Here is a 23255-nt window from a genome sequence, read left to right on the forward strand (position 1 = left end):
TTCTCCCCGCCTTATATCCGTATTTGTATTACTGTAAATGGCGTATTCTTTTTGCTGGAAATCTACTATGACTTCACTAACATTCTGGTATAGGGTTTTATGAGCCCCCAGATGGCAAAAAGAAAGTTTCTTTCTTGCACAGATCTATATTAGTCAGCGTCGAAACGCTCTAGTCCTGTATAACACCTGAAAGAAACGACAAAATGTTTTCAAGGGCGCCGATAGGTTGGCTACCAGGCAGGCGGGTAGGCGTCTTGGGAAATGGATGATGTAGTTGCTGGCAGGCGCCAAAATGTCTGCTGCTGCAGCAGCGTCTGTGTGGGGGTGAGTTGGGCTCATAAATAATTGCGGGGTGAAGGGGGAAAGAGGAGGGATCGATCTAGCTTTATATATGTAGGGCTTAGTCGCTAGTGTTACCATTGGTAAGTTATAAAGAAGTGTTATACTGGTCGCGCAAATGGGAAACACAACTTCTAGAGTTGACGCGCAAAACGTGGTCGGGTGATCTACGTCATATAGGCCATGTTTTTTTTATTGCTAGTGGGGTGGGACTAAGTCCGTTGTACTGCGGCCACTTCTGGCCTATTGTACCAGCCCCAGATGATAGGTGAGGGTGATTGTGGAGCAATTGGCGGAATGAAGATTGGCAGGGGAAACCGAAGTACTCGGAGAAAACCCGCCCCAGCGCCACTTTGTCCACCACAAATCCCACTTGACCAGACCCGGGATCGAACCCGGGCCGCCGCGGTGGGAAGCCAGCGACTAACCGCTTGAGCTATGGTGCGGCCTAGGCCATGCTTGTTTACTGTTTTTAAGAGTGATAATAGAATTTGTCGACGCTGTGCGCAGAGGCATATCCTTCTCTGTTCTTCCTTTAGTCTCTCAGTAACGGTGCGCCTGCTCTAAGAGACCTGGGTCGTGTTGCACTGTTGTCTTGTACGGTGCACATGTTACTGACATGTAAAGGCAAAATGAGGGAACTTTGGAGATGTTATCATTGAACAACACTTATTATTATAACATCGAAATACTGGAAACATGTACATTTTTTTATTTACATCATTTGATGTACACTGTTTCTGTTACCGCGATTGGAAAATATGTAAACAAACTCCCTTGTTTTACTCCGCAAGCCAACTATACCGACCGAGCCACCGCCGTTTGTCGGCGAAGTTAGTGACAACTTTAGCGGATAGAGGGTGTCTCGCGTGGTCAGCGCAACGAATCCCCACGGCCGTTAATTTCGGTTTTCTAGACCGTAGCCGCTATTTCCTTGAGATAGCTCCCCAGTTATCTCACGAGGCTGAGTGGACCCCGTTCCAGATCCACTACTTGTCAGAAAATCTGGAAGCCCCGGGATTCCAACACGGGACCTCAGGGTTTGTAGCCCGGAACTCTGACCAGTAGACCACAGAGGTGGAAAACATATACCACTTCTTAATTTACATCGATTTAGTTCTCAGTTTAACGTTATTTATTACATGACCGGTAAGAGGCAAAATGGCGGACGTCTGCATGACATTTAAGGGAACAGAAGCTGCGCTTGTATATCTGCGCGCAGCATGGTGTAAAATCTGAAGGAAGAAAAGTTAAAATAATATGACAGCCAAACATTTTCTATGAATTAGTATTTATAACCATCTGAGTTGGTTGGCCTGTGCACGCAGCTCCAAATTTTCCGTAGCTTGTTAGGGAATACTAGTTCCTGATTTACGCGATGTTTTTCAGGAACGCATTAGCCGCGTAAATCGAGAAACGACTGTCCTGCACCGAAGAATTCCAATTTTCCAAATGCGTGTTTCGCGATGTCGCATACCGCATTGACCTTCATCTTTATTTAATGCAGATACAAAGCGAAGAATTTAGTTGTGCGCATATTGTTATAAACTTAATTGACCTGCAGATAATTTATACAGCATAATCAGAGGTTTTTGTTCTCTATTTTTAAATAATGTAATTTATCCTAGGGTTAGGGAAAAGTGTGTCAGATAAAGTTATTAGATACTAATGACCTATTCAATTTTCTCTGTGGTTCTGTATGTGTGTGAAACTTATTCTCTGACATTAAGGGGGGACTGAGGATGTTTCAGAACAGGGTGTTGAAGTGAATAGGGACCAAAGAGAGATGAAGTGACATTAGGTTGGAGAAAACTGCATAATGAGGAGCTTCATAACTTGTACTCTTCTCCAAGTATAATTAGAATGATCAAGTCAAGGAGGGTGAGATGGGCAGGGAATGTAGCACCAGTGAGGGAGAAGAGGAATGTACTCGTACGTAGGATATTAGTGGGAAGTCCAGAAGGAAGGAGACGACTGGGAAGACGAAGACATAGGTGGATGGACAATATTATAATAGATCTTAGATTGATAGGATGGGATGGTATGTACCGGATTGATCTGGCTGAGGATAGGGACCTGTGGAGGGCTCTTGTGAACAGGGTAATGAACCTTTGGGTTCCATAATTTGCTGGGTGTTCTTGAGTGGCTACACGGTTGGCGGCTTCTCAGGAAGGACTCAGGTCCATGAGTGAGTGATTCATTTTTACAATGTAATTTTTCATGTACAAATTTCGAGCTCCCGTTTTGGCATATCCTCTCTTTATGCTTAATTATTCATGATTTATTTAACCATGCTGTTATTATCTCGGACTTCATAACGTCGAATTGTAGTTTGATGGTGAGCGAAGAATTGGAAAGAATGCAGAACGAAACGGTTGTGGGCTTCGAGGTTACTTTCCGGCATTGCCTTCACTGTCTGAGGAGATCCGCGAGGAACCTCAGGGCGTGCGGTCTCTGGAACCTGCGGAATTCGGAGCACAAGGTTCTGTCTATAGGCCTGTGATATTTTCCATCTTTTGCTATATACTCATACATTCTTACATCTGTGTAATTTACTTTATATCTACACAATGTGTCCAGGTTCTGTTAGGACTGTGTTCCTTAAAAATACAAGCGTGAATTATTTTCAAAATTTCACTCTTTTTATTCAAAATAGTCTGCATCAATACATAGCTGGAATCGATTTAAAAGTTTTCGAAAACAGTCACTGTAGTCCTTTTGTGGAATCGCATTTAAAACTGCGGTACATTCCCTTTGGATGTCCTGGATGGTGTCGTGACGGTCTCCTTTCATCACCAACTTAAATTTAGGGAATAACCAGAAATCTGCTTGAGCCAAATCTGGCTAATACGGAGGATGATCAAGGACTGTGATCCCTTTTCTGGCCAAAAAATCGCGGACGATATTCGTTTTGTGGGGTGGGGCATTGCCGTGGAGGAACAACCAGAAATCTTGCTCTCGATATTCAGGTCGAATTCGAAGAATTGTCGCCCACAAACGATTGAGGACTCCGAGATAATAATCAGAATTCACTGCTTGACCTTCTGGCAGAAATTCCTCGTGAATGATTCCTTTGGAATGAAAGAAAACGGTTTGCAGTGTCTTTACTCGACTCTTTTGCATGCGCACATTCTTTGGGCTCAACCACGCTGCCCTCTGCCGCTTTATGAGAGGCTCATATTGAAAACACCATGTCTCGTCACCAGTAACAATCGATTTTGTAAATTTTATATCACTTTGGGCCGACCGTAGCATGTCTTTGCAGTGTTCCACTCTGGCATGTTTTTCATCGCCTAACAGCGCGTGCGGTACAGACCGCACACAGACCTTTCGTTTGCCCAAATCCTCGGTCAAAATTTGATGCACAGTACTTTTTGGTATTCTCAAAAGCTCCTCGATGAGTCATGCAGAAACAAATCTGTCTGATGCAAGGATTTCGGTCACTTTTTCACATCTTCTTCAGTGCGATTTGTTCTCGGCTTTGATGCAAGTGGAGCGTCTTCAATGTCCTCCCTGCTGTCACGAAATACAGCATACCATCGAAAAATGTTCGAGCGACTCAAACAATCACTACGGTACACACTTTTCNGACCGCACACAGACCTTTCGTTTGCCCAAATCCTCGGTCAAAATTTGATGCACAGTACTTTTTGGTATTCTCAAAAGCTCCTCGATGAGTCATGCAGAAACAAATCTGTCTGATGCAAGGATTTCGGTCACTTTTTCACATCTTCTTCAGTGCGATTTGTTCTCGGCTTTGATGCAAGTGGAGCGTCTTCAATGTCCTCCCTGCTGTCACGAAATACAGCATACCATCGAAAAATGTTCGAGCGACTCAAACAATCACTACGGTACACACTTTTCATCATTTCGCACGCTTCTCCGGCTGTTTTGCCTAACTTCAAACAAAATTTGATGCTCTCTGTTCAACCGCCATTTTCCGACGAGCGTCAGAACAGTACTGTTACATTCAAGGTCAGGACACATGATGCAGCGATGCTTGCGCTTTGAAATTATAGACAGCCACAGCTGAAACTTCAAGAATCTTAACGTCACAACTCGCCAACAGTTGACATTTCACGCCAAATTAAAAGAAAAATGAGTCCTAACGGATCCTGGACACACCGTGTATATCTTAGTCGGTATTTATCTTTCGTTTCTAGTCATACGGGATGTAACTGAAAGGTGCGGACAATCTCTGGACACGAGTTCCACATACAAAACTGCCCCGCCATCCTCGAACGGATGGGGCAGTCCATGATGAGACGTGTCGAGGCGTGTATTGAATCTCATGCAGGACATTTTCAGCACTTATTATAAATGTAATATTTCTTCCGTAACTCACAAATTAAATGTTCCGGATACATATTCATATGGACATTTCTTCTTGTTTTTGTAGTGTAACTCGTGCCCAAAATTTGTCAGCACATTTCAGTTACACTTTGTATATTAATTCTTTCAGCCGTGTAATTGACCTTGTTTCCCTCTTACGTCATATCAATTCTTCTTGTCTTCTCATGCATAAGCAACGACGGGTCATAAAGGTCTCATTGCAGCTGGTTATTCTTCTGTTCTGTTATTGACCCAATATTGATGTCCCAGAGATTTACTTTTATCATTTGTGAACCGATGCCTTAGGTACAGCCATGTTAAGGCATGGTAACAGAAGCCTAAGGTTCCACAGCACCGATACAAGTTTCTGCCATTGACACAATCCTGGGCCAATACCACTTATGATCCTCACGGCCTTTCTTCCTTCCTTCCTGTAGAACCATCTTATCCTTCCATTTCCTCTTCGGTCCTCCAAATGGGTGTGTTCCGGAAATGCAAAGATTATGAGTTCTCAAGACTGAATGGTAAGAGGATTTGCCTATCGATCGATGACATGGGTTTTAGCGGCTGAACTCAGTTGTTGAATAGATAGCATTCCTGTTTCATATTCGCCAGATCCAGTGTTCAAATCTCGGCTCGGAGACAAGCTATCTTGACTGGAATCTTTTGTTGGTTTTCCTAAGTATTCCTGGAAAATACCGGGATAACAGCGTAAATTGTCTTGACCACTCCATTTCATACTTCTGACAGTTTATCATTCATTAATAGTTCTTTCATTCTCCGGAATGAAATGTAAGCTGAGAAAATTAACTCCGTGGCATGTAGTCCGCAAGCGAACTGTACCGATCGAGCGACCACCGCTTGTCGGCGAAGTTAGTACCAACTTTGCGGATAGAGGGTGTCACGTGGTTAGCGCAGCGGATCCCCAGGACCTTTAATCTCGGGTGTCTAGACCGGAGCCGCTATTTCCTTGAAATAGCTCCTCAGTTATCCTCACATGGATGAGTGGAACCATTCCAGACCCACTACTTCTCAAAAGATCTGGTAGCGCCGGGAATCGAACCCGGGATCTCTGGATCTGTGCCAGGAACTCTGATCACTAGACCACAGAGACGGTCCGAGAAATTTAGTACGTCGTTAAATAAGCTGAGAGTAGTAACCGCAGCAATTAGACAGTGAATTCTTTCGGTGCCTTGCGTGGTGTCGATGTGGGTGTAATGATAGCGTAGGTCGGGGCTATTAGGGTTACTCGTTTATGTGCGCAGGCGAAAGCTGCTCGTGGCCTCTTATTGGCTTACTGAAATTTCCCATCGTCTTGTTATATTAGGTATAAAACTAGCGTACTGTATATTCATTTAGAATATTGTCATATATGCTGCCATGAACATGCCATTCTCGTCCTTAATGCATTGTTCATATTTTCGAGAATGATATGCACGTTATGTTTCTAATAAGACCCATGCTGAAACTAATTACTTAGTGTTCCGTGTTTCACTCTGTACGGTCTCAATAACATTTTGCACCCGCTTGTGTCACCGTGGTAATTTCAGATGACCACCTAATTCTGGATCGGCACGTGTTTTAAAAACATATGACTTTAATTGAAAACATTTAAACCTGTTTACTGTCTTTTTCAAATATAGGTCGCACGTGTAAAGCTGGAACAGATAAACTAATGAATGTTCTAAAAATACGCTAGATGAATGGTCTTATTCTAGCTGCAGCAATACCTTGTGTCGTATTTCTCCTAATATTGTCCGCCTACGACTATAGTCCTCTTTTATAAAACTCAGAATATTAAAGGGAACTTGTTCATATAGTTCTTATACCGGTCTTACATTTCTTCGAATAAGTATTAAGATTCAAAGATACAGAATTGTAATGTTATCTGGTGTTTCGTGTTGTCACATGTGTGGGTGACTACAGACGGGTTTTGGATTGGATGATCGAATTTATTAATACTTTATTCACACACGCACAACTTTGGGACTACAGGCATTAGAGTCCTATCGCTATTTTACATACTGCCACGTGTAGGGTGGCACGCGTGGCGAATAATTGTGGGTTCTAGTTCGGATGATTGGATTTATTAGCACCTTGGTTACAATAAACAGAACTAACCGTTTTCGCGCCTCCTCTTTACCAGTGTCACAATGTAGAAGGTAAAAGTTATCCCTGTAACAGACCGTGGAGGCCCATAGGGTTATAAGACGTCGAGGTTCCCACATTTTCTAGACAGTCGGCTGATAGATGGCGATGAGGTTGTTAGCGTAACGCGCCGGCCCCTCGTAACCCCCAAGAAGATCCCTGGTACTCACTTCTGTTAGAGGTTGAGTAGACCCCAGGGCCATAGTGCGGCTGGAAGGATTACGGCGATTGAAGAATCCAGTGACATCGGAAATCGAACCCGTGACCTTCCGGCTTGTATAATAATGCTGAAACAACTACGCTACCGCGTGCCCCCGAATTTCACAATGCATGTAAACTAACTTTAAAGTAAATTTGAAATTAAAGTTTATTCGATTAATTAATATGGAAAGAAATTCTGAAGGAGGAATCGAATTACATCCAGAAGTTTTAACTTTCTTTTTATAGCTAGTGGGGTGGGACTAAGTCCCTTGTAATGCGGCCACTTCTGGCCTATTGTAGCAGCCCCAGATGATAGGTGAGGGTGATTGTGGAGCAATTGGTGGAATGAAGATTGGCAGGGGAACCGAGGTACTCGGAGAAAACTTGTGCCAGCGCCACTTTGTCCCGGTCCGCCGCGGTGGGAAGCCAGCGACTAACCGCTTGAGCCATGGCGTATTTTTTTTAAATATTTTTGGTTTTCTTTGTTTTGTCTGCGGAACGAAATGGAAAGCAGAGAAGTGACATGTTCTAGAAGAAGCTTTTAGCTTACTTAGAGTGTCACGAACATGCGTGACCTAACAACTGCTTACGAGGGCGATGCAAGTAAAAGTAGTTTGCTATAAGACCTACAGTCCTTACTCTCCCTTCGTACACGTCACCAGACTTTTTTTATTACATGTACAAAGATAATGGGGTTTGGTGTGAAAGGCAGAATAAAAGAGACCACTGAGAAGACCAAGACATAAGCGGCTGGATGATATTAAAATGGTTCTTAGAGAGATAGGATGGGTAAGCATGTGTTGTAGCCTTAATGGTAAATTTAGAAACTTGAGGAAACATCTGTTTACAGCGATGGTTCTGCGATTCTTACAATGGTGACTATGAAAATTCTATACATCATGCTACAAGTCGGAAGGTCGCGGGATCGTTTCCCGATGGGGTGTGGATTTCTCGATTGACCTAATTTTTCCAGCCGCACTATGACCCTGGGCTCGACTCAGGTTCTAACAGAAATGAGTACCAGGAATCTTCCTGGTGGGTAAAGGGCGGCCGGCGCGTAAGGCTGACAACCTCACCGCCATCTCTGAGCCGATTGTCTAGAAAATGTGGGAGTCTCGACGTCTCCAATCCTATGGGCCTTCACGGCTTGTTACGGGGATAGCTACGTTTTATTTGTTACCTTCCGTCTGTCGGTTATGCTTGTGGTGGAATTAAGAGAGAACTCAGTACGTAGTTAATCAGTAGAACTGAGTTAGCTTCAAATATCGTATCATTATTTTGGAAACATGAGATATAGGAAATAAGGGTTTGTGTTTTCCTGATTTGTTTCGTGAAACACAAATAAGTTTGGAAATTGTGTATTTTGTTTCAGGTAAAGGATATTTTGAAATATGGGAGAAAGTTGTGTCTCGCGAACAACAAAAAGCTAAAACTAAATACATGCGTAAAAGTACGTGTATTTCGATTTTAAGATGTTGACATAGAGGGCGCGCCATTTAGAAAATCTTGTGAAAAGAAATTTGAATAGACAAGAAAAGTGTGCATATTCGCTTGCCTTAAGGTTTGGCGTGTGCCAACTTACAGTTTGTGGTGAACGTATGCTTAAAAGTCAAGCTAAAGTTTTGGTATTCATAATGAAGTACACACCTTAAAGACGCATTGAGGAATAGGTTCCTAACATTCTTAGCCTCCGGTATTAGATGCGTGTGGGCAGGAAAAGTTCATATTTTGACCGCTTTATCCCTGGAGAAAGAGACATTTGTACCAGTTGTTGAATAGGAGGCTGGGTGGGCCCCAGAGCCGGTTTGGATGCTGTGAGAAGGAGATAAATCTCTTACATCTGCCGGGAATCAGACAGGAATTTCTCGGTCTTTCAGCCTCAAACCTAGTTCCTGTTCCGACGGAACCAAGTTTGACGTGTTGTGCTTATGTGTTCTTCTGCGATTCATGTCATCTCTGGCTTCCCAGTCTCCATTTCGTATTGCTTTCCAGTCTTGACGCCCAAGATCTGTTGCTTCACTTGTTGTTCTAACCGGTTTCAGTTTGTCTTGTCTCTGTCACATTATTTTCCCTGCTGGAGTAGTGCAGCGTCAGTTTTTATATCTTAGCCTCGTTTACTTTCTTGGCGCGGAAAGTAGCCATGTTGCATCCCCATGCTGTCTGTTTATGTGGCATATTTGTGCGTCCATGTCTGTATAATCCCCCTTTCAGCTTTTGAATCATCTCATTTTTCAGGAAACTTGGTTCGGACGTTATGCCATTGGAGAGCATTCAATTCCGTCATTTAATTTCATACGATCATTAATACCAACATTGAGGCACTAGAACTTGTGAGATTGGAGAGCTACTGGCCCCACTTAACATGGGGTTCTGATATGTATGGTAACAGTTTTTAAAACGTATTCAACTTTTCTATCTGCATTTTTTGTACAGTGTAAAATAACAAGCAGCACATCGGCCATGCTAAGTATTTCTGTTGTTCGTTGGTGATAACCATTGAGCCGTTTGAGTCAGACGTCTTAAAATCGTTAGTTTCACATTATGTTTGGAATTTATTTGTAAATGAATAATTGCAAAGATGGCGACGGCGCGAAACGTCCAGGTTGTATTCGAGAAATTGCACGTAGATCTTTAATAAGTTCTTCACAAAGACATAAAGTTAAAAGCAAATATTAAGTTATTAGTAGGCATAAATATGTGCGAAATAGAAATGCAGGATTTTGGGCCCTTTTTATGCCAGTTGTATGGGGTATCTCTCTCTCTCTGCTGTTATCTGTCGCATATCTGAATTTCTTATGCAATAATTTTCGATACCTTAGAAGTCATGCGTATGCTTTCCTCAGAACCCTGTCGGTTTTGAAGAAAACGGCGATGTCTAATGCCATTATGACGTTTTTCTGAGTAATAAAGAGATTAAATAATTACGTTCTTCTGTTCACAGAAAACGGCCTACTAAGTTACGAAAATCCGAATTATCATCTGGACCCAGCGAGGTTGGATGATGCTCTGAACTCAAACACAGACCAGCTGTATGACGATCTGTACCACGAGTTGGATGCTGTGTGCAATTTGGCAGTAACCCGTGCAACTGGGAAACAGACTTCACAGGGTCCACAGCAAGGATCAGCTGGAGGAGGTACGCCGGGCCGGAGAGGCTACGCGGCCCTTGACATCGGCTCCATGGGTGTGGACGTCACCACGGGACCAGTCACTAACTTGGACACTACCTCCACAACAGACACAGACAACCATAACAACAGGTAAGCACTGTCCACCACAGTCTCCTGACTTCACTTTTAGCCATGCTGTTAAACGGACAACAACTGGAACATCTTGGAGTGTAGGCTATGCCTTGGGTGAGCAACCTTATGGAAGAGAAGTCCTGGTTGTTCAAACGAGATCTCTGGTATGGTGATTTTGGCTCCCAGTGTTGGTAATAGATTATAGTATTATAGTATAATGATCAACGTACGTCTATGATGTCGACAGAACCTCGCGGATGATCTAGATACAGTTTAGCAACAACGTTGACAATAAACATTGTGTTGAGACTCATGAACAAAGTAGACTTGCAGTGGTCGCTTTCAGTAAAGGGCTGCAAGGGACTGTCCCAGCAAAATGCTCGTATATAAAATCTGATAATCACCACAGAGAAGCTTGGTCACTAAGAATAATGAATGTAAAGCAAGAATATGTCTGTAAAAACTTTTGGTTGTGTATGTTCTTGATAATGCCCCTTTGTTATTTTACACACTGAGTTTCATAAACGGCACTTATGAGTTATGGTCTGACTTGCCGTTACCAGTGTCCAGCCTTTCCTCCCGGGATGTTCTTTTCGCAAAAGAAAACTCACTGCATTTATTTCTGATTTGGCGTTTTCTGGATTCACCCAACTCTGGATAGTGTGACATGCCCCTGTGGAGACGGTAATGATCCTTAGGCTCCATGAAATGTAGGACGTTTCTTGACAAGTTCTCAAAAATGACTCAATTGCAACATTTGCTTAGTATTTATAAGGAAGTAAAAAGGCAAAAGGCAAATTTGGTTTGATAATGTTCACGTACATTATAATGTACTTTATAATGATTGGTTAGATTCCTTCCAGCAATAAATATACATGACGATGAACTGTAGATGAAAACTCGAAAATAAAATCGGATTAAAACCTTTACTACAACATTGTACCAACGTGTTTGTGTATGATAGTTTATTGTAACTGTTGTGTAATGTCCTTGTTTTTAAAGCCTGTCTCGTCTGCTGTTCCAGTAATTGATCTGACTTCTATTTTTTGTTCAACAAGCTTTTATGTTTTGCATTGTTCCAGTATTATTTACGTGAAAACTCATTTGGATGACAAATATATCGTGGGCATGTATGTCTATCACAAGTACCGGGTGTCCGGATGAAAGGTATCCAAAATTAAAAAAAAAATATATCTCGGAAACTAATTGTGATACACGTATCCGGTTTATGTCATCAAGAAAGAAAACTCTGATTTTTTTTCATACCCGGCTTACGCGCATACGCTGCCACATTTTTACCACCATGTTTGGAATCACCTGAACAGAGAGATGGCTGGGATATGAATTGGCAGAGGTGGACCAATCGCTTGGCCTCCTAGGTCGCCAGATTTAACCCCAGTGGATTTTTTCTTGTGGGGTTCTGTGAGAAACATTGTTTATCAGGTTAAGATCAACGACCTTCAACACCTGAAAGACCGCATAAAGGTACGGCAACATCGAACATGCTTCAAGCATGGATATTTGTCGTACCACCAAGGGAGCCTATATTTAAATTTATTGAGGAAGTTATGTACTCAGAAAAGAAACGTTCATAGTTTCCCTTTGTACTGGTGTGACCCATTAATGTGTATAATAAATTCTTTCTGAGATATAATGAATTTATTTTGGATACCTTTCATGCGGAAACCCTGTATTATTCCAGATTTCCCGTTCAATTCACATGTACAGGAAAATAACGCTGTGTTAAGCTTGTCATTTACTGAGGAATGCTGTTCTGTTAGTGACAATAATGTTGGTATGATACAGATGTACATGGGTTTCATGTGTATCCATGGCTGAATAAATTAAACGAATTCTGTTGTTTTTCCCCCTGTTATAAACGAGAACACAAATAATGTGAATACATGTGTGTAAGCCACTACCCAGAAGGGCTATTATCCCTCCTACCAACCCTTTATTCTGGGATTTGTTAATATTAAAACTGCCCTTTCCAGTGTCGGCTAAAACGACTGTATGGGACTTCAGATAAAATTAAAAATATTTGATGAAGATAAGCATTGCTGGAATTAGAGTCATACTGTCTCATCAGGGGAGTCATGGTTGGTTTGTATTGCTCTCACGAGAGGTCTGGGAATCGAATCTCGCTCTCAGTTATCTACAGTGAGTGGAGACCGTTGTATTAAATACGATTTTCAGGCGCAGTGGATGCGATTGGAAAGATCGTATTAGCCCCTAACAGTGTTACGGACTGAGTACAAATTGTGAAGCTTCTTGTTACATAATTGCCCCAAACACCAATAGTAATAAACTCCATGAAACCCAGAAGCTAATAGTTTATGGGCCAGTCAAGATATCCTCCGTTTATTAACCTACTTTTTGCTATTTTGAAAAGTGAAAGCAGGCTGTTGAAGTCACCTTGCTCTCTGTGTCTGTCTGTCTGTCTGTCTGTATGTATATGCTCGCCAACAACCTCTGAACGCCTGAACCGATCTTTATGAAACTTGGTATGTGTGTCATGCCACCTGAGGCCTTCTCAAATGCGTACTTCATAAGTCCCCTCCATCAGTAACATCAGCACTGCAGCCTTAAATTACTTCAATGACTGAACAGATCTTCATGAAACTTGGCATGTAAATTACGCCACCTGTAGCCGTTTCAACGGCGTACTTCATAAATCACTCTGACCAGTATTACCAACATTGCAAGATGTCACATTGCCTTTTATCGACTTCATTACGCTTGCATACAAAAGTTTTCTTCTTCTGCTTCTTTCAGATACCCAAATTGTACTGAAAGGAAAGTAGGCACTTAGTTATTCACATACTTTTTTTTTGGGGGGGGGGCGACACGATTGTCCGTTACCTTGTTCACAAGAGTCCACCACTTCTCCCTCTGTTCTATAGCAGATAAATCCAGTCCAGAGACTCATAACCTAATTCGTTACATAATTGATATTAACTTTCCGCTATCTGAGTGTAAATGTCCGAAGCGAACTCTTCTGTTAAGTATTTTCGACCAATATTTTATATGCATTTCTAATCTCTCATGCCTCTCCCATATTGTACTCTGTATGACTATTCTAATAGTGGCTGACGAAGAGCAGGTCCACCATTGTGGAGCTCCTCATAATGTAATTTTCTCCGGTTTCCTCCCACTTTTTCGCATTTAGGTCCAAATGCTCTCCATAGCGTCTTTTTAGCATGTTCTTCCCTTTCTGTGTTCATGCCTTATGGTGTGAGACGAGGTTTCAACCGTATAGATGAGAGTTCTGAAGGTTATGTATACGTCTGCATCGCACAACGGGGGGAATTAATCTTATAGGGAATTTTAAAAGAGAATGTTGGGAGAGCTGGGATTTGTTATTAGCATGGATCAAACAGAGCTCACCAAAGAACATTTTTTAATGTATAGCCAGAATATAGATGAATAACGGCAAGGCCCAGAGTTTAATCGTTGTTAGATGCAGAGAAGGGCGTGCCATAGCTCAGGCGGTTACTCGCCGGTTTCCCACCGCGGCGGCCCGGGTTCCGGCACAGTTCAGGTCATTTGGAATTTGTGGTTGAAAAAGTGACACTGGGGGCAGGGTTTCTTCGAGTGCTTGGTTTCCCCTGCCAATTCTAATTCCACCGACTACTCCACATTCGTCTTCTATCATCTGAGGCTGGTACATTAAGCCAGATAGAGGCCGACGTACCGAATGGACTCAGCCTAACTCCACCTCAAGAAACTGAAAAATGTAGAGAATGATTTACAAGAGCTACAAATGAAAATATGGAGGCAAGAGACATATAACTGAGAAAAAGAAACCGCATCTCCTTACAAGAAGGCAAGATTCTTAGAGGATCCTAGATCCAAAGAGTAAATAAAAAATATAGACAATAGAAGGGCGAGATATTTCTGAACTGAATGGTTGAAAGCTTTTCCCGAATTCAATCCGCTCTTAGTTTCTTCACGAATGTAATATTGGTGTTTATTATCGTTTGAAAATAAACACATAATAACAATAATAATAATAATAATAATCCGTGAAACGGTGTTTTGTATTGCATACCGTAATGCATGTTACGAACCTGATTATTTTGCGTAATGAATACTGTATTTCCTTATGAGAGTACGTTGTGTGTCTCCTGATCTCTGTTGCTCAAGTACTGCGGGGGTAACTCACCGCAAGGTAACATTAGTTTTCATGTTGAATAAGTATAATTTGGTGCAGAAGGTGGCGCCAAGAGCACAGAAAGCAATCAGCAATTTGTCACGTTTCATATGAAGTTGCCCACCGCTCCCTCACTGCATCCTGCTTTCTCATATAACGCCGACAGCTACGTGCCTTGAGTTTCATCAATTTCAGCCGTCTTAAGGGTTCATGAAGTCAATTTTAGAAATGATTCGGTAGAGATGTTCTTTCTGTTTTAGATTATCGGACAAGGAAATGTTCTCTTGTTACGATTCATGACAGAACATCATTTTTTATGAATCTGTATGTGTTTTTATGTATGTTGATATCTCGTCCCCAGGGTGCAAGGGAGAAGCATAATATAAAGACATGTAATAAAACCTTAAGAAAAGTGTCAACATTCAGATATTTTGGAATTAGAGTAACAGTTTTAATTACATTCATGACAGAGAGCAGATGTAATTCTTTGAAACGCTTACTGCAATTCAATTCAGAATCACTTTTATTTCCATGTGTAACCTGAAAGCGTATATGTTAAACATAAAAAAAATATTAGATTATTAGATACTGACTATGTGTGAAAATTGTGTTTTTATATTGGTACCATGCAAATAATTTATATCTTAGTGATGACTTCTATTTTGATAGTACACTGATTTCAACAATTGACGTCAAATAGTGCGTGGACATAGATTCTAGGCCTCATGTGTGTGGTGCTTTTTAATATTTGTCTTAACGCTCGCAGATGGTTTCTGTTGTACTTGGTTTATATATCCTATCTTGTGTTGGCGCTGGTGTTCGGAGATAGGGCCCAACTGAATAGGTTCTACCTGAGGACAGGGATAGAATCCAGTCTCCGAAACATTGTGTGTTTTAAATAAAAGAAGGGTTATGGAGAATGTCCAGAAACACAATAACTGTATAAGAAACTACAATTCACTATTGTTTGGTATTTCCGTGTAATTAGTTCTCTCGCATTGAAAGAATAACACAAATTCAGAGCGAATAGTTAACGCTGTGTAGTCCGTTGCTTGCTGTTACCTGTTTCACGCTGGTTTCTTACTTTATTCTTCGACTCTGAAGGTGGAGGCAACATGTTCTTCCGAAACGTCAGTTGGCTTTCAACTGACTACACGGCGTTATTTCCCAGACGATAGTACTCTTCATAACCACCGCTGTGAGAACCTCAAATCCTGCAAATTCTGGTCTGTTGAAAAGAGCGATTATTTACTTGGGGGGGGGGGGATTTTATGATGCTGTCAGTTTCTGGACCATAATGACTTCTGAATCAGATACTGGAAAAAAGTGGCCATAGCATAATTACGATATTTTCTTAGAATTTGCCTGAAGGCACTGAAGAAAGGCACGAGAAACGTCAGCCAGTATCAATTGTAACCCTACCGAAATTCGAACTCCAGTAACTTCGAAATAGGCCGCGCCATAGCTCAAGCGGTTAGTCGCTGGCTTCCCACAGCGGGGGCCCAGGTTGGATCCCGTGTCTGGTCAAGTGGGATTTGTGGTGGACAGAATGGCTCTGGGGCGGGTTTTCTCCGAGTACTTCGGTTTCCCCTGCCAATCTTCATTCCACCAACTGCTCCATCATCATAATCACCCGGGGCAGGCTACAATAGGCCAATCAGTGGCCGCCGTGCCGAGTGGGCCCAGTTGGAGTCCACCCCCCACTAAGCTAATTAGAAAAAATAAAAAAGAACTTCGGAATACAAGTGAGAAGCGTCAGCGCTTCAACTTTCACGTTGCCTAGAATTAGATGGGAAAATAATATTAAAAAGAGATCGTTGATGAGGTGTGGGCGAAATTAAACTTGTTCTGAATGCGATCAAATATCTGACTTGCAAACGAGATGAACCATAGAGGAATTTCTTAAAAAAGCCGCATAACTGTGTGAATTTTACAGCGTAAACCCTGCAACATTGAGTTTCATAGTTTCCAATTTTGCGTCCGAATTATAAATTCTGGACTGAAATCTGTCACAAGTCTGCGTCATGCACTGCAACATTATCGCACTTCGCTCATTACGTGTCAGTACTGATGTGATACCAATCCGTCACGTGCATCTGTGGCAGACAATTGAAAATATCGACACCTCGCAGCGCTCTGCTCACTCAGGCCTGCATCTACTACCATCATAAATCAGTCATATCAGTTATAGCTACCGCCTTTAGCGCCCAGATTACGCTGTCCCGCATTACACTATTATGAGAGAAGTTGCCGCCGTGTTAAGGCGCATGTAACAGGGCCTCTCTTTCCCTGTTGCTCCCATTTTGGAACATAGGGCATTGGTGAAACGCTTTGTTTCACCTCAGTTTCGTATTCCTGAGACAGTCGGTAGGACTCAGTGGGTGGGTGATAAACCCGTCACAAGGGCACCACCGACACAGAACAACACAAACACAGAATAAACGCAGACACTATGCCTTAAGTGGGATTCGAGCCCACGATCCCAGTGATCGAGCGAACGAAGACGGTTTATGGCTTAGACCGCGCGGCCACTGTGCTTGGCATGTATCAGGGTAGCATCTGTTACATTATTCCTCTCATTGGCGTTGTACTTTGCTGACGCCTTCACAGTTTTTTAAAAAATGCCCTGTTTGCCTCGCCGAGCCTGTTCGCATGTAACAGCTCGAGAACCACTGAAGAAATTCATTTGAAATTCGATGTCGAGATTTGCTAAATCTTAGTCGACGCATTCTAATTTTGGAGTATCGTAATACAGTAATAGACACTTTACATGTTATTGAATGATACGTCGAAGCCGACGTTTAATGCGATCTTCCAATAATAACACGCACAAATAATCATTCTTAAACTTATCTACACCAAAATATCAGTGATCACAGAATAGATAGACTTAAACAGAAGACTGTTCGCTTGTTCGTGATCTACATAATTTAGGTTCATGCAATGTTGACGCTCGACGTTTTGTTGCTGTGATAACCCGAAATTACATATTGACTAATGAGTCTGACTCCTGCAAATTTTTTTTATAATGTATGGATAACTGTCCTGACGTTCTAGAATAAATACACATATCCAACTCCCATGAGCTAGCTGTTCTGTGCATTTTGTTTTAGAATATACTCCTCAATATTACGAAAGATAAAGTATTTCATATTCTTGTATATCCTGTCTCAGCTGCGCCTCTGCCCTTCCTACAGCTTTGTACTTAAACATGGCCAGAGGCGAAAGCAACCGGCATTCAGACCAAATCCAAAATCAATCTGAACCCAACGGGACGTTAAGAAGGGATGTATGGAACGTGGGACCGTATTGGACGTTTGATATTGAAAGGCGTTTCAACTTGTGCGTTGCCATGTTACATTGGATATGCTTCCGAATGAAATTCCTGCTTTGTGTTCAAATAGTAGATCTATCAAATATGGCATATAAAGTTTTTTTTTATTAGTTGAAGACTGTCGACTTGAACGTTGGGCAACATAGAATTTATATTGGACAGGTGAAGGTAAAAAATGGTAAAGCTAACCATATTGTTAATTAAAATGGACGCCTTGAAGTTATCTTCAGGGGTGGAGGTATAGATTCGATATATTTTTTTTTTTAGTTTCTTGAAGTGGGGTGAAACTGAGTACACTTGGTATGTCAGCCACTGTTTGGCCTATTGTACCATTCTCGGATGATAGATGATAAGTATGGAACATTCGGTGGAATGAGAATTGGCAGGGGAAACCGAAGTACTCGGAGGAAAACTGCCCCAGTGCCACTTTGTTCACCACAAATCCCACATGACCTGGGATCAAACCCCGGCCGCCGCGGTGGGAAGCCAGCGGCAAACTGCCTGAGCTATGGTGCGGCCCGAGGTGAAGGTATAACTCATACACTCTGTGAATAGTCAGCAACGAACGAAATTATCAAGAATGCGGTGTTCTGTGATGTGGCGCCGTGTAGATCCTGTGTGAACTGACGTTTAGGAGGAACGTATCGCTTCCATCTTCAGAGTAGAAAAATTCGCGAGCGAGGAACCAGCTTGAGCAGGTGGCTGCAGACTGAGTCACCAGTCGTAAAAACACCCGACTGTGGCAAACGTTTCACTGATGACAAAGAAGTTGAAACGGAGGTGCAGAAATGGCTGAGGCAAGAGCTAAAAGATTTCTGTGCTGCGGGTTTTAACTCAGTGGTGAATGTTTATCCCGGGTTCCAATATCCCATGTTTTGCGTTTTATATCCATTCATGACCTGTTTACCGGTTCTCCCTCGTATCTTTAGATTCAGAGAGTTGTAACTGGTATAGGATCCTTAGAAACCACTAGCTCAGGCCTGTTGTTTGATCGGTGTCCTGGCAGAGATTCGAACCGGATACCCCTTGAATACAAATCAGCCGCTATACTGACCTAGAGTTCGAATAGTGGCAACGCTGTGGTCTTCTTTTGGGGAAGTGCACAGTTCTGATCCCGGCCTTGACACCGACTATCCAGACTGACGTTCTTCGTGATTTTCCTCAGTACTTATAGCTAATGCCAGGGTAGTACATCTATTAGGCCAGAACTGATTCCTTTCCAATCCTTTCTAATTTATCAGTCATCCCACCATTCAACCCAGCATATATACAGTCTGTATATATGAAAAATGTAATGTATCCTGTGTGCTTAATTAAGCATAGTGTCATGACATATTTGGGAGTGGAGGTATAGCTCCACCAGTGTTGACCTCTGCACTAGATGGAGGTGGGTGGTCAGTTTCACATCCCAGCCACTTTATCCTTAAGTACAGGAGGCTGGGTGGGCTTCAGAGCCGGTCTGGACGCTGTTGAGTAGAGAAAATTTTTGATTCTGCCTAGAATCGAACCCAGGCTAACCAGCTCATAGCCCGTCGCTGTACCGACTGAGCTCTCCCGACTCCAGTATATATATAAGGAGCTGGGATAGCGTAGTCTGTATAGCGACTGGCTACGGGCTGGACGACCGAGTGGTCGGAGTTCGAGTCCCGGTAGGGTGAAAAATTTTCTCGTCTCCAAGTCGTCCAGACCGGCTCTGGGGCCCACCCAGCCTCCTATACAATTGGTACTGGGGTCTCTTTCTGCGGGATTAAAGCAGAGGGCGTGAAGCTGACCATTCAATTCAAGCTAGTTCGGAGGTCAAGAAAATGTGAATCTATACATGACTCCCCCATACGCCTTCATGGCGTAGTGCTTAATTAAGCAGAGGGATAATTTTACCCTTATATATATATATATATACAAACAAAAACAAACTCCATGGCATTAGTCCACAAGCGTTCTATACCGACCGGGCGACCGCCGCTTGTCGGCGAATTTAGTGCCAACTTTAGCGGATAGAGGGTGTCACATGGTCAGCGCAACGGATCTCCACGGCCGTTAATCTCGGTTTTCTAGACCGGAGCCGCTACTTTTCTATTCAAGTAGCTCCTCAGTTATCCTCACGAGCGTGAGTGGATCCCGTTCCAGGCCCACTACATCTCAGAAAATCTGGTAGCGCCGAGATTCGAATCCGGGACCTCTGGGTCTGTAGCCAGGAACGCTGCCCACTGGACCACACAGTTTGTCTGATATATGTTTTGGGGTACTTCACTCTTTGAGTAGGGAACATGACGGAAGGACAGCCCTGTGTATTCAGCGAGTATGACGATTTGGTTCTGTCATATGTAAAAACATATAATTTACTTTCTCATGTTGACTTGACCACATACGTCATATGAAAAAAAAATGTTTTAGACGCACGATACTGACAACGTCGCAATATAATTGCGGATACCCTAACTTGTGCCAATGTTCTCGGTTGCAAGTTGAGACGCAAATAATCTCAAACCATAGATTGTTTGGATACCCCTGTTTCGATGCATAACAAAGCACATACTGGGCGATTTATGCGTCCGGTGAACAATATTACTCGTGACCAGTTTACATACTGTGAATGATCGAAAATTAACAAGAGCTTTACTGGATAATTATACAATCATATAACTACACCATATTGTAAGTACAGTCATCAGTCATAACATTTGCAAACGTTCAGGCCTGCTCCCGTGTTGCCACCGCGGGTCATGGAGGTCGTATCGTGATCTACATAGCATTGAAATTGGACGTGCGGCCCCAGTTTCCATGTTCAGTGGTCCACACCCATTGTGACTGCGGTCACAATTCGGCATGTTGCTCTGCTCTATACGTGACATGAAACTTACATGGCCAGTGTTGAGAATAATAGAAAAGCGGTACTGTAAATGTTGGAATACTAATTCGGGCGTCTATAAGACTTCCAAATAAACATTTTTGAGGCAACATACTGAAGGAAAAGTCTTCTGTGTTCAGCGATACTCATAGCATGACCATTTTATGTTCCGTCGAATGTTTAAAACGGAGTGTAGTAATTCTACTGATGACATAATGATTTATGTTACGATCTAATGATGACATATCTACGTCATTATCTAAGGATGCCTCAACCCCAAAGCTATTTCAGGCACAATATGTTTTTGTACAGTTTTTGTAGTTATAAATGCGTTGACTGCAGCCCGAGCTGTGACTAATATGACTTAATGTTTAATTGAACATTTACTATGTCCCCCCCACGTGTAAATTACTCATATAGTATATTAAATATATAAGAGTAATGTAATGTCACCGCACGCCAATTTGCAGCGAGTTCGCGGGAAATGCGATGGACGCTCCACTTTCCGGCTTGTATGTACACTGACCGCAGAGTCTGATATCAGGTGGCGCGGTGCGTCATGCTGAAGATACTTGCCGTTTAGTTTTCAGCGACCGGTACGCTAGTGTTATATAATACTGTATTTGAACGTGATAATAATAAAACATTATTGATATTATTCCTCCCACCTTCTTTAGCTACAAACCTAAAGAATAACAAGTAAATACGTGGCCTGTAGTCCGCATGCGAACTATACCGATCGAGCGACCGTCGCTTGTCGACGAAGTTAGTACCAACTCTAGCGGATAGAGGGTGTCGCGTGGTCAGCCAACGAATCCCCGCGGCTGTTAATCTCGGCTTTCTAGACCGTAGCCGCTCTTTCCTTGAAATGACTCCTTAATTATCCTCACTAGGGTGAGTGGACCCCGTTCCCGTCGGGAATCGAACCCGGGGCCTCTGGATCTGTAGCCAGGGACTCTTGACAACTAGACCACAGAGGCGGTCAAGTACGAAATGTAATTGTACCTGGTACTTTAAAATTGCATGAGAGTTTGCCTCACTCTAAGGAATGGCCTTAGTTGTAGGGAGGTTATTGATCAGAGTGTGATGTCTAGGAGGTTTTTACCTGACAGATTGGATGACTTTTCATAAAGAGGAGTTTAAGATCTGTACTGTACATAAAATATCATTACTGTGTTCAAATGAAGGAATGTGATATGGAGACCAAGGAAGTTAGCTCAAATGGCGACTCCTCTGACACGTGTTCCGGACCTGCCGCGTTCTGATCTCGACCTGGACGGATTCCCCGCACTTTCCTCAGGCCGTCTAGGCAAATACCGTACCTGTAATGAGGCCATGACCACTGTCTTCCAAATTATTATAATATTGCCATATGACGGGGGTACTATGCTAAAAGCACAAAGGTCGCGGGTTCGATTGCCGTTGAGGTCATTGGATTTTTCAGTTGACCTAATCCTTCCAGCCGTACTATGGCCCTGGGGTCGACTCACTAACAGAAATGAGTTCCAGGAATCTTTCTGTGGAGTAAAGGGTATCCGGTAGCGTAGTTGGTTGAGGCACTATGCTACAAGCCGGAAGGTCGCTGGTTCAAATCCAGATGAGGTCATTGAATTTTTTTTTTCAATTTACCTAATTCTTCCAGCCGCAGTATGGCCTTGGGGTCCACTCAGTCTCTAACAGAATTGAGTACCAGGAATTAATTATAAATAATTTTCCTTTGGAGTAAAGCGCGGCCCGTGCGTAAGGCTGACAACCTTACCGCCATCTATGAGCCGGTTGTCTAGAAAATGTGGAACCCTCAACGTCTCACAACCCTATGGGCCTTCACGGCCTGTTACAGGGATAGCTTTACGTTTTTTTTCAACCATTTGGCGGTATATAATCTAACAGCGTCGATAAGTGAAAATAAATAAATAAATGCCATTGTTAGTACCAATTTAACATCCATCTGTTGTATCAGTAAATTTGTGAAACACAGTGTCCGCCTCTATTATAAGCATTACTTCTTGAAGGCGGAAAAGGGGACAACACTCGTAGCATTTCTCTTTCTTAACCTTGACAGTAATGGTCACCTTCACTCTCCGGCCACTGAAAACCTTCTGGTGCATACTGGATCAGTGGCTCTGAGTCGAGGAACCGATCTGAATATGGTACCAAAGAGAAAAATCTTTACTACTGCCGTCGTCAAGCTCTTTCCCAGTCACTTCACTGTTATCTGTCAGACATTAGCGTAAGTAATTACAGGTTGTATAGTAGTTGTTGGCTCCGATACTAGCCTTGGCCATGATCTACAGTTTGTTCCCGTACAAATAAATGGCTTTGGTAGTACCCATCTGGCATTGGCATACATTAGCTGACTTAGCTCCTGTGTTTTCTTTACTGAAGTACGAGGGTAGGAACTTTAATAGTGGCAACACTGCTGTAGAGACGCCATGCAACGGAACCAAATAATGTCACTTATACCACACGTTAGTTATATACCTACCTTGTCTCAGAGCAAATGGACTCTCCCTTCCCACATCACGCGCATGCGCAGTGACGAGAATAACAGAGCCTCGTCTTAGCTGGCGGTCTAATGTAGTGTTGTCACGATGTTTTCGAAACAGGAACAACGGAGTTGGATAAAGATTGAATGTGCCAGAGGCCGTACAGAACGAC

The 23255-nt window shown here is 42.6% G+C and overlaps 1 protein-coding gene across 6 annotated transcripts in view; it reads left to right on the top strand.

Annotated features, from left to right (window-relative positions):
• LOC111863426 (protein Fe65 homolog) overlaps nt 1-23255 on the top strand; it is a 323054-nt gene that overhangs the window by 189481 nt on the left and 110318 nt on the right. For all 6 annotated transcript variants that reach the window (XM_033751060.1, XM_033751062.1, XM_033751061.1 and 3 more), the window contains one exon: nt 9962-10280. In XM_033751060.1, coding sequence (XP_033606951.1) covers nt 9962-10280 — 319 coding nt within the window. The remainder of the gene's footprint in view (nt 1-9961; nt 10281-23255) is intronic.

Source organism: Cryptotermes secundus, unplaced genomic scaffold, assembly GCF_002891405.2.
Source record: "Cryptotermes secundus unplaced genomic scaffold, Csec_1.0 scaffold964, whole genome shotgun sequence".
In the NCBI taxonomy this organism is placed as follows: domain Eukaryota; kingdom Metazoa; phylum Arthropoda; class Insecta; order Blattodea; family Kalotermitidae; genus Cryptotermes; species Cryptotermes secundus.